This window comes from Cupressus sempervirens, chromosome 10 (genome assembly GCF_028749045.1).
Source record: "Cupressus sempervirens isolate cs-2001-9-10 chromosome 10, ASM2874904v1, whole genome shotgun sequence".
In the NCBI taxonomy this organism is placed as follows: Eukaryota; Viridiplantae; Streptophyta; class Pinopsida; order Cupressales; family Cupressaceae; genus Cupressus; species Cupressus sempervirens.
Genome location: NC_143127.1, coordinates 820,524,461 through 820,537,574, shown reverse-complemented (window position 1 = coordinate 820,537,574; position 13,114 = coordinate 820,524,461). Strand labels below are relative to the sequence as shown.

The following is a 13,114-nucleotide window of genomic DNA, read 5'->3' as shown; positions in this document are numbered from 1 at the left end:
GTCGTTTAGAGGCATGCTTGCCTATTTTGATCACAAGATGTCGGTGGTGTCATTTAATCAGGCATGCCACCTATTACTGAGCGGACATTCTAGACACTGGTATGCTCAGATGGCTGGACTATAGTGCCTTATGCCTAACCCCGGGGTAGGGAGGGTCTTTCTTGTTAAAAAATTGTGTGGGAATTTATAATGTCTGTGGTTGGGAGGTTAAGCCTATGTCAATGCTTCTCCACTTACCAGAATGCCAAGGCTTGAACAATGTCTTCAGATATTTTCAATTAAATTCAGTATGTTTTTTTGGATCCTATCTTGCAAGTTTCATTATTATATAATTCATAGAATATATTGAAATGATTAGTTTCTCTTGAATTGTTCTAGAAATCAGTTAGTTATTTCAGTTCTGAAAGATTAATTCAATTACTTTAACATGAAATGGATTGTAAGGTGTACAAGATGTTTACTTCAGTAATATGGTTATGTGTATTACTTTTCCTAACTGTTTTACATTCTTTAGGTTGTTTGGCACAAGTTATGGATTTTAGAATTTAAGTATCTATTTTTCAGTCGAGTAATTTGATATGTTACATTGGAGAAGAAGAAGATGAAAAAGAAGATGAAGATGAAGAAGATGAATATGAAGAAGAAGATGAAGATTGAAGAACTTAAAATATTAATAGATTTTTATTCCATTAGTTGAACAATGAATGTGAAACAATGATACTTGAACTTAATGCTATGATTTATTTTTAATGTTTTGAATCTTTGATGTTGAACTTTTTACTTGAACTATATGATGGCATGATCACTACGATTACAAGTTTATAGTGTTTTTGTTGTTTAAATGTGTTTATGCTACTATGCTAAATTCTAATTTTAACTCATGCTTCATAAATGTGTGTGTGTGTGCGTGTGTGTGTGTATTGCATGTTTTTCTACTAACGAACCCAAACCCCTTTTCAAAATTTTGATGAACTTGCCAACCAATTTTCGAACTTCGAACTTCGAACTGAACTGAAACCAGTAACTTAGAATATGCATGATATGTGGTATTCAAAATTCAATTTTTGTTTCTACTTTTTAGGCTGCATATATGTATATATTTATGTTTTTTGTACAGATGAACCCAAAAACAAAAACACTTGCCATACCCACGTAAATGTACCCGTACTGGCAACTTAATATAAGGCCACAAAAAAATTGTATATTAACAATGTTAAAAAATATTCTTGTTTTAAATGTACAAATATATATTTACAACTTCATTTTTTTATTAAGACAAATCCAAAACAAACTCAACCTGAAAAAAAAAGTTGCCAGATCCATAAACTAGATCTGCTAACCTTAAGCATAATACAAACCAAAACTGACTACTTAGATCATTGGGATGATTAGATACTCACCAAAAACAACACTGTCGCACAATATTTGAGAACTTCCAGATTCATGCGCACATCATCAAGGCTTCTGTAGTTTAAAAGAATAATGTATGGACCCATTCAATAAACAGCAAGAGATAAATGCTAAGACATTATGCACAAATCTGTAAAAAGGTTTAAATTTGTGTCCCTGCGAAATAGACAAAATGCTAGACAATGAAGAAGCGTTAAAAGTTTTCAGAGCTACATGACAGTTACCTGTGTTTTTGAATTCCAAGTCCAAAATATTCAGCCAACGTCGCCATCTGGCAACATCAAACAAAGAAATATTATACTTCTGTATAAGCTGATTCTTAACAGCTCTTGCAGAACAACCATTTAATCACACATGGAAGTAAGCCAATAAATGAAATCTGTTTTTCAGATTTATGAAAGCATGCCAAGGATTGAATTTCCTAATTTTCAAGCAGAAACTTAAAATTCATTCAATATCTTGTTTTCAAATCCTTCATGATTTTGTTTCCAAAAAACCTAAAACATGAACTTATTTCATTTAACTTATATTTTACTTCCCCTGATTTCTTACATTTTTTCAACACTGAAGTTCCCCAAGGTATCACACCATAAAAAGCAATATTATCAAGTCTAACCAAATCTTTGCCTATGTTTGAAATTCGAAATTTTGGTTATAATATTTTCTACATCAATTAAAACTTACAAGCATAATATATTCAATGTGATTTAACTGAATATTTATTTTTATCATATTTTTAAAAACTCTGGATCAATCTGCACACTTGTTTGTTAAACAATTATAAACCTTGATACAATTTATTCCAGTCTCTGGAAAATCCTTAAATCTTTAACTATCATAAGATTGTCATGTCTGGTCAAATAAGGGTAGCTTAAGTAGTGAAAATATTTTGCCTCCGAAGTAGGAGCCTTGGGTTAAAATCCAGGATAAGAACCCTCCAAGGCATGGAATGTTCAGATTCAGTACAAGACTATTGAAATGCAGAAGAAATTATTCTGTTGAACTTGAGTAAAATATTACAAAAGCTCCAAGAAAAGTGGTAGAAGTTGGAAACCCAACTAGACACAATAAAATTTTGATACAGTATTAAGTCTGACTCCAACTCAATCGATGTGGCATACTCCAGCAAACAAGCTTAAAGGCAACTACAATACCATAAAATTCCCTTAAAACTATTGAAATGCAGAAGAAATGATTCCGTTGAACTTGAGTAAAATATTACAAAAGCTCCAAGAAAAGTTGTAAAAGTTAAAAACCCAACTAAACACAATAAAATTTTGATACAGTATTAAGTCCAACTCCAACTCAATCTATGTGGCATACTCCAGCAAACAAGCTTAAAGGCAAGTACAATACCATAAAATTCCCTTAAGACTATTGAAATGCAGAAGACATGATTCCGTTGAACTCGAGTAAAATATTACAAAAGCTCCAAGAAAAGTGGTGAAAGTTAAAAACCCAAGTACACACAATAAAATTTTGATACAGTATTAAGTCCAACTCCAACTTAGTGAATGTGGCATACTCCAGCAAATAAGCTTAAAGACAAGCTTGGATTATTTTGGTGGAAAAGATAGCCCTTGATAGAGCCATCTAACCATAATGATTACCATAATTCAAAAGATTATCAATATGACTTCAGAAAAGCAACAAAGCACATTTTCATGAAGCAATTTAGCCGATACGCTATTTGTGTGAATTTGTTGACTGAAAATTTATGCCAAAATTTGTCAGCCTCTCCGATTGTTTTAATTTTTCCGATCATACATATTTTTATCCCTATATCTCATTTTTTTGTCTTATCCCTATATTTTTTGGGTCTTTGCCCATTTTCTTTATATGGTCTTTGGTGTTTGTCTATATGGATTTAAACATTTGTTCATAGTACGGAGATAAACATTTTGTCTATGATTTTTATAAATCAGTTTGGTCGGGCTAAGAAGTTTTAAGGAGACTATGATCATGTCATGTTAGTGCATAGTTTTTTTTTTTGTCTGAAATAATGTTGCCGCGAAAGCAGAAGAATTGTGCATTGGGTTTGGAGAGGAATTTGATTTTATGTTTTGCAAGTGTAGAAAAATACAAAAAGTTGAAGATTTTCCAGACTGGTAAATTATTGAGACCAAACCTTGTAATTAACTGACAATGAATTGGGGGGAACTTTGCTTCAAAGCAGCTTTTGTAGACCAGTTATACAAGCATAGTTTGGATTTCTTGTTTGATCACTATACTATATCGAGCAGCAGACTCACAAATTTCCAGATGTTTCTCAATGTCCACCTTGGTGTAGGCATGGATAGAATAGGTAATGTTGGTATTTTGGGTATTCCATAGCCAATTACTTCAGCAAGTGTGAATGTAAGATTATTATGAGGAATTTGCTTATTTGCTTATCTGAGTTCCTGTTTGTCTTCAATGATTTACTTCAATTCACATTTAATTTCCCCTAAAAGCAAAAAATGGTGAATGCACAGCACTATACAAATGTTTTTAAATTGATTGCATATGCTCCCAAAACTAGAATGTCTAAAATCAATAGGCTGCAGATGCTTCCAATATTATAAGTGCTTGAAATGAATAGGTATTGGATCCTGATCCTATGCTAGTGCCTTTGCTTCACATGCACATTCAGATTGCAATCTAATTCCCTTGTAATATCTTCTTTAGTTTTAATAACAATTTTAGTCGTTTGGCATCACCAGGAGTACTGGTGACTAAGCATGGAACAGGGTATGCTTCAGTTGTAAGGATTCCTCTGTAAACGTTGATTCATACTTAAGGCTTGAAGCACTGCAGTAATAAATTTTTTCCTACTTCAATACAAATACAATTTGTATACTTTTTTTTTTTTAACTCTAAGAAAAAAATCTTTTGAAAATCTAATTTAAAATAGTAATTTTGAATATCTTTAAAGTTTGGTACTTAATTGGATTGAAGTATTTGGAAAGGTCATCTCTTATACAGAAGATATTAATAGCCTTTGTTCTTGTAGCTATAACATACTTCAAGAGGAAATAGGTTTTATTTGCACAAGCAGTTAAACATGCATAGCATTTGAAGATACAGCAATTAAATTCAACTTAAATTATTTAATTTTTAAATCAAGATTTAAAATAGAATTTAGTTTAATTTATTTTAGTATATAAAATGCTATGAATGCGAAGGAGAAAAATATAGAAAGGTTCCATTTATATCTGGATATTTGTTTTCCTAAAATGTTCATTTAAGGATAAAAAAAACTCAAAATTAATTGTTTAAGGAAAAATAGAATTATTTTTGAATGGCATTGTGAATTTTTATTCATGTCATAAAAATAAAAAGTTCAAGCAACTTATATACTATATCCATTTTTTAATTTGAAAAATATAGAAAGTTTCTATTTAAAACTAGATTTTTCGTTTTCTAGAATATCCATTTAAGGATTAATACAACTCAAATTTATCATTTAAAGCCATCATGCTGTTTTATCCATATCATAAAAATAAGCTATTCATCTATTTCATGCATTTTTGAGTTTTTATTATTTATTGTGTAATACACAATGGCATCACGCTTCCTTATCTTTGTCATAAATACAAACTTATAAATGTGCTACTTATGTAAAATATTCATTTTAAAATTTTAAAAATTTTATCAAAATTAAAAATCTATGTTATATTATTTTATTAATAGTAAATAATCTATATTATATTAAGAAAGCGTGACAATGATATGAAAAAGATATCTAAAAAGAGTTCTTTTTTTTAATTAATAAATTATTCTTACTCAGACTACATAAGGAAATTCAGACGACATTCAATAATTTCCTCCACTTCTGAACACCTTCATATTCCAAGGGAACATGGGTATTTAAAGAGATTCTGAGAAATGTTTGTATTTTATTGTATTTATACATACATAATTTTTTTACAATATTTGCATTGTCTGGATTTCAAGCTCAACCACTACATCTGCACTTCTTTCCTTTTCATATAGTTGTCAAATCCCACCTAATTGGTTTTGCTCAAAACCCTAGCTGGTATATAGTTCTCTTTATATGCCCTTATTTACTTAACAGGCACCTAGCAAGCAATCAAAAAAAAAATTCTGCAATTTCTGGTCACTTTGCAATTTCCTGAAAAATTTATGTTATTCTTTACAATTGGGGATGATATCATCTTATATTTGTAAGGCATTTTTTGTGGGCATCTATCATTTTCAAGCAAAGGACTAAATCTGTGTAGCATATTTACTTTTCTTGCCATATTCAGTTTTGGGACATGGCGGATGGTTGGAAAAATAACCTATTCAACTAAATAAATTATAGTAAATCTTAGACATGAGAAATTTCTTCTTTGAATGAATTTCACACATGAAAATTTTCTTGTTTGAGCAATAGAATATAACATCATTTTTTTAAATTTTCCAATTATAAGAATAATCATAAACAAAAATGAATACAGTAAGAATAAATATATTTTTTCATTATTACTTTAATAAGAATGAATAAATGATTCATTATTTGCTTCAGCAACACAAGACACTAAAAGACTTTCAATGAAGCTCATGACCTACCTCTCTATTTATATAAAGATACCAAATTAATAGACCTCAGTTTTCATGATCACTTATTCCATTATACTACATTGTATGCTTTGTCAATTCTCCTATTTCATGCACTTCTGAAGATCACAATCCTATCAGCTCATTGTTGTAGAAAAAAAGCATGCAACAGCTAGTCCTAACTGTTATGAATTAGATTCCCATATTTCTCTAACCTCAATAAGACATAAAACATTTGATAATAGTTCAGATGCTTGGTCTGGTTTCCTCTATCATATATATATATATATATATATATATATATATATATATATATATATATCAATTCTCCAGCTAACTTCATGCAAGATTTTAAACTAAATGTCCCTATCATTTTCCTAGGTTATCAGATCTGCCAGAGGACCAGCCAAATCCAGATCTGGATCTTGCCTAGGTTCACCCAGGTTTGCCCTAGACAAACCCATCAATTATTCTACCCCTTTTTGTATTTTGTTTTCATGGGTTAACATTTTAACCTTCGACCTTGCCTTTAGAAATTATGAAAATGATGTATACCATGAAGATTGGTATGGTTTTAAAGAATCTTTATTGGGGCTTAGCAATAGGACCTTTGTCCCTCAACTCGGCCCTATAGTGTGACAAGAAATACGAGGGCACCACTCCTCAACCTCCTTGGGAGTACTGCTCTCGACCCCCATGTGGGTCCCTACCCCCTTAACCTTTCTATGAACCCTACCTCTGGACCTCCATAGAGTTGTGGGATAAGAAGCTAGGGAAAACTAACTTGGATGCTTCCACTTTCCAACATGTTGCAATTAAAGAGTCCAAATGCACATATTATAAGTGTGAGTTGTAATGGCACCACTTGTAGTTCTTCAAATATTCCTACATTATCTAATGTCAATAATGATGTTGATAATTTAAGGCAAGAGCCTACAACGCAATGGTAAATTGTGAGCCTCTCATCGAGGAGGTATTGGGTTCAAATGTACTTGACATTAACACAAAATAATAATTAATCTTAACAATAATAATAAATGAATAATAAATAATCTCGGCTTCGACCAATTACTTATAAAAAAAAAATGATGTTGATAATTTAGAGAATCCATATGATGCCAACAATTGATTGTAAGCTTGTTGTTTCCCAAATCAAAAATTTAGGCGAAGGATAATAATAGCTCGATCAAATGCCCTACTTACAATGGTGGAAAGCAATTCATCCAATGGACGAAATCTTTCTCCTGAACATAAGTGAAGAAGAGCGATGGTGTTTTTCTCTAACGATGTAGCAAAAACTAGTAACCTCAATTATAAGGACGAATCAAAAGATGCGAAACAAGCAAATAACTTCTTCCAAACAAAAAATGGAAAGGCTGGAAATTGTTCTACAAACATAAACATTTCAACACCATTCCCTTGTCAGAACCAATTTGATGCCCTAGCAAATATCAATGCAGAACATGGATCAATCCAACAAAAGACGAAATTTGGATATCTTCCAACAACAAAAGAAATCTCCTTCACTCCACCATGGAGGGATCTAGATAGACATATGACAATCAACAGTCAAGGCGAGGAGGAGGATTGGATCAAAGCTGAAAAGAAATGGAAAATGCAATTCAAATCAAGCTTATATGCGGACTCAAAAATGGCAACCCTGGGTTCAAACAAAACGGGAAAGTCCCTGTCAATTAGGGACTATGAATAAATGGCTCACTTTGCAAATACATCGAAACCTGGAAAAAAAGAAAGTCGATTAACCTTGGTTGCGAATCCAACCTCAAAAACTTTATCTGAGAATGATAGATCAAATAATCAAAACAATAGGAAGCAATTTCAAAACTGCAATAGCTTCGCCGCTTTGGCAGCTCTCCATGACACCAGAACGAAGAAAATCACAAAGTCGTGGAAAATCAGAAAAAGGGGAACTTGGGTCAAAAGGAAAACGTAAACAATTCTCCAATCGCAAAACATGGCACCAGATTAAAAAAGAAGAAGGGTGGGAAGCTGTGCACAGGAGAAAAACCTCAAAACAAGTTGGATCTAATCATGCAATAGGGAAAGGCCAAGGAGAAGTGAACATGATGCCCTAGGAAAGTATCCTCGCTATTTCTTCAAAACTAAATATGCCAATGCACTCAAACATAATGCATCAGCTAGGCGGACAGAAAAGCTCCACAATTCTCTCATAAATCAATCTTCGATAGATGGCCCTCCCTTAGCTATGGACATGATTACCCATTCTTCGGAGTAAATTTCTAAGACGAAGGGTTTTCCATAAAGAAATCTTTATTCTTTATCCAAATACTGCTAAGACAAAGTTTTTCATAGTAGCCAATCAAAAAGTAAACCCTATGCAACAGCCAGTGCATAGCATTACTCCTAATGATTATTTGCATCCAAACACCATATCAAAACCTAATAATATCCCATAGGAGTTAACACTAACTACCCCAAATTTATAAGTAGTCAAACCAATTCATCTCTGCAGACTTTCCTTCTGAAGCCTTATATCCCTCCCCATAGGAAAAACTCTTCTGCCTCTGAACTCCTTAAGGATAATCCATTTGTCTTGCAAGATCAGATCATTATAATACCATCGTCATCGGCAATAACATTAGTGAAAAACGATGGCAAGAGTGTCAAAGCTTTGGGATCTTTGCTTATCGGAATGGACCTAATCAGAGAAATCCCAATATTGGTGACTGGTTAGAATCTTTCAGCTGGAAACCAGTAAATATCCTCACTTTATCTACTTGTTTAGTGGAAAACGATGGCAAGAGTGTCAAAGCTTTGGGATCTTTGCTTATCGGAATGGACCTAATCAGAGAAATCCCAATCTTGGTGACTGGTTAGAATCTTTCAGCTGAAAACCAGTAAATATCTTCATTTTATTTACTTGTTTAGTTTATTTACATTGTGAAAATGAATATGCTACAAAATCAAATCTGAAGGATTCCATTATGCTTTTATAAGGGTTACCCTGTTAATTTTTTTGCCTGGAAACCAAACATTAATGAGCAAACAGCGAGCACTTTAAATTTCCCAACTTGGTTAGTCTTTAATAACATCCCTGTAGAGATTCTTCATACTCACATTCTGGAAAGAGTTGTGTCCTCAATAGGTGAACTGTTAGAAGTAGATATAGAGCATAATGATAAAAAAGAAATCAAACTATTAATTAAAATGAACCCAGGAATCAAAACTGAAGAATCAATTAAAATTATAACAAATAGATCATATTATAATTTGCAATACACAAAATTTACAGGATATATTAAGAACATATCCATACTTAAAAAGGAACAACTTAAAGGGACGCTCAACTCAAACTATACACCTACTCATAGACATTCAAAATTAAACAAAAATCTTCCTGACATCATAAAAATCATTAAAGATGAACCTTCAGATTCAAAACTAAACAATACAGCTGCAACAGAACATCTTAAAAACAACCATTACCAAATACAAAGTATCATATGTAGAGGAGAGGATGACAAAGAGGAAGGAGAAATAATAGAGATTAAAGAAAATGCACAGCAAGATGGACATGATAGCTTAGAACTAGCAATAAACAAGAAAGGAAATCGTATTATTGAGAAGCAAATCCAAAAAGGAACTCTGAATCAAAATATGGAAGGTCTCAGATTGCTAGGTAGTAGACATCAGGAAGAAGTAAGTAGAATCCTACAGTGCAAACAATGTGCTAAACAAAATCTCTATATTGAAGATATAAAAGGAAATCTAAGAAATTATAAACAGCTTTTCAATGAATTTATTCTCACTCACAATGATATAAGTGACCAGCTTATTCTTTGGAAATTATGCTAGCTGAACCAAGTTTTATGCAAATATCGAAGAAATCATTAAGCTCAAAGTGAATGACAGAAGGAAAGTATAAGAACGACAAGGATACTCATGGAGATAAGCGCGCTGAAGAAACAAAAGAACAAGGAGGAAACTTAGCTAAACACCAATTGGGAAGGAACTTAGATAGCAACAGAAATTCTGAGACAGATGTTAGTCCTTTAAAGGTTCAGAATGATCTTTTAGATAAAGATATTAGGGTGAATAGATCTTTCAATAATATTTATTTCCATTCAGAAGGAGGTAAATGGTCAATGATTTCAGAGAGGCTTCAACCTCAGAACATTCAAAGTACCGTGGATAAGGACCTAGAGAAAGGTCGAGAACATCATGAATAGTTTGAAGGAAGGAAAAGCAAGTGAAGTAAATAATAAATTGGAAAAGACTGAAAATACAGACGTACGTAAGATAGGTAATATCCGAGATGAACCTAAGATAGACAATATCTTAATTGGAAAAACTTTACTTCAAGCAGAAACATTCACAACGAAGAAAAATCATAAAGGAAGTAAAACAAAGGTCTCTAAGCAAAAACATTATAAATTCTGGCAAACTCGGATAATGAAAAAAGTCTACATGAAGATACTAAAGTAGATTTATCCCCTAAAATAAAGGATAAAATAGAGAAAGAACCAGCAATAAGCATTCCGGTAGAAATCAATACAATTTTGAGCCAATGTGGGCAACTAAATTTAGAGGATTCGAAGCTAGATCAAACTAATGAAACCCAGAACTGGGAAGAATTTGGGGTTCAAATACCAGCAAGTTGAACCCAAGATCAAAACAGAGCAGAAGATAAAATGATACAAAACAAGGCAGGTGACATAATACCTATGAATGCAAGTAATTTTGATCTTCAACTAAGTGAACTACTAATGGATGAAGTAAGAAATGAAGAAGAAGATTATGAAGATACAACAAGAGCAGCAAGTATATTCAACGCAAACAACAATCTGGGAAATTTGAGTCTATCAACTGATCTGGAAGGTACAGATAAACCAAATGTGGAAAGACCTTCAAGAAAAGGGGCAGGAAAAGCCTTTTTGAATTAAGAACTGCTACAGGAATGGCTGAAAATCAAATCAAAATTAAGGATATCTTAAAAGCAAGGAAGGGGAAGAGCCTTCCCACAAAACAATGAAGCTCATCTCATGGAATGTTAGGGGCTTAAATGCCCCTAACAAGAAGCGCCTCTTCAAGTGCAACTTATCTCTTTTTGATTCAGAAATTATTTTACTACAAGAAACAAAACTATATAAAGAAGAAGGAGAAAGGCTTTAAAAGAAATTGGGTTTTTGGAAATGTGAACTAAAGGAAGCAGCAGGAGCATCAGGGGGTTTAGGGATCATCTGGGACCCTAGAAAAGTAGATTTCGCACTCTTATCTATAAACAATAATTGGATGAGTAGTAGAATCAAAAGCTTCAGAAATGATATACAATTCAACATCATAAATGTTTACGGGCCCATCCTTACAGCTGAGAAGATAACACTGTGGACTATTTAAGCAATTATATGGATACAGAACCATTATCAAACTTTCTTCTAGGAGGAGATTTAATGCTATTTAAACTTGAATGAAAAATTTGGAGGTGTAATCAGAATCCCAAGTCATGATAGATTTCAAAAATTGGTTCATGAGGAACTTTTCCTTAGACATCCCCACATCTAATGGAATTTTCACTTGGAACAACAAAAGGAAAGGTTCATGTTACATTGTGGAGAGATTAGATAGATTTGTTTTTAAAGCCGATCTCAATTCCCGTAAATCTAACTATGAATGCCTATATTCTACCATATGCAGGCTTAGATCATTTTCCCATTCAATTAGATATTCAAGAACAAAAACCATCAAGAAACCTTTTTAAATGTGAGATGTGGTTTGTAGATAATACTTATTTAGAGAAAACTAAGCAGTGGTGGGCAGATAAGGAATTTGAGGGCTCTAAAATAATCTTCTTCATAGCTAAATTAAAAGCATTAAAAGAAAAGATAATCAAATGGAATAATGAACTCTTTAATAACATATTTAAAGAAAAACTAGAAAACGAAGAAGAAATAAAAAAAACTAAGTGAAGAAGTTATAGAGAACGAAATGGATGATAACAAATTTATAAAAGAAAAAGAGCTATTACAAAAGCAAGAATCAATCTTGACTAAAGAAGAAATATTCTAGAAACAAAAATCAAGAGAAACATGGTTAAATGATGGTGATAGAAATACAAAATTCTTTTACATCAGTACTTTAAATAGACGCAACATAAATAGAATCACTAAAATCAAAGATGATTCGCGCAGGGAGACTGAAAACCCCAAATAGATTGCCGAAACTTTTGTAAAATATTATTCAGATATCCTAAACAATTATGAATTTTCAGACCTGAATGCTCAAAACAAAATGCTAAGCTCAATCCCTAGTATATTAACCAATGAGGATGATAAATACCTAAATTAAAAAAATTCTAGGGAAGAAGTCAAAGAAGCACTTTTCTCGCTTAACCTAGATAAATCTCCTGGACCAGATGGGTTTCAAGCCTTTTTCTTTTAGAAATGTTAGGGTAATATAGGGAAAGATCTTCGGGAAGCTATAGAAGCAACCAAAAATTCAGGTTCATTGCTAGCAGAAATTAATAATACTTTCCAAGCATTTATTCCAAAAATATCAAATATAGAATCTCCAGGAGATTTTAGACCACTAGCTCTTTGTAATACCATATACAATTTTTTGTCAAAGGCTCTAGCTATCATACTCAAAAAAGTAATCCATAAATTAATATTAGAAGAACTAATAGGCTTTGTTCCCAATAGATCCATCTATGACGGGATTATTATCATTCAGGAATTAATCCATTCTGCACAAACAATTAAAGATTCATCTATGTTGATGAAATTAGACATACGCAAAGCATACAACAAGGTAGATTGGAGATTTCTATGTAAAACTTTAAGGGTATTTGGATTCTCCCATCAATGGGTTAATTTAATCTATAACTGTATATCAACACCTAAGATATCCTTATTAATCAATGGCACTCCAGAAGGTTTTTTAGTATATCTAGAGGAATAAGGCAAGGGGATCCTATTTCCCCTTTTCTTTTCATAATTATGGTTGAGGCTTTCAGGAGGGCAATAAGAATGGCTCAAACTAATGGTAAAATCAAAGGGGTTAAAGTTACAGAGGATGTGGATAATATCACACATCAACAATTTGCAGATGACACTATCTTATATGGAGAAAGTTATAGGGAAGAAGCCCAACAATTTAAAAAAAATATTATAACATATATGAA

At 32.3% G+C, this 13,114-nt stretch overlaps 1 protein-coding gene across 1 annotated transcript in view; it reads right to left on the bottom strand.

The window, feature by feature from the left end:
* The window catches only part of LOC149536465 (Polynucleotidyl transferase, ribonuclease H-like superfamily protein), a 69,217-nt gene that overhangs the window by 17,703 nt on the left and 38,400 nt on the right, over positions 1-13,114 (bottom strand). The window contains exons 3-4 of the mRNA XM_089803122.1: positions 1,635-1,681; positions 1,401-1,464 (exon numbers count right to left, since the gene is read on the bottom strand). Coding sequence (XP_089659248.1) covers positions 1,401-1,464; positions 1,635-1,681 — 111 coding nt within the window. The remainder of the gene's footprint in view (positions 1-1,400; positions 1,465-1,634; positions 1,682-13,114) is intronic.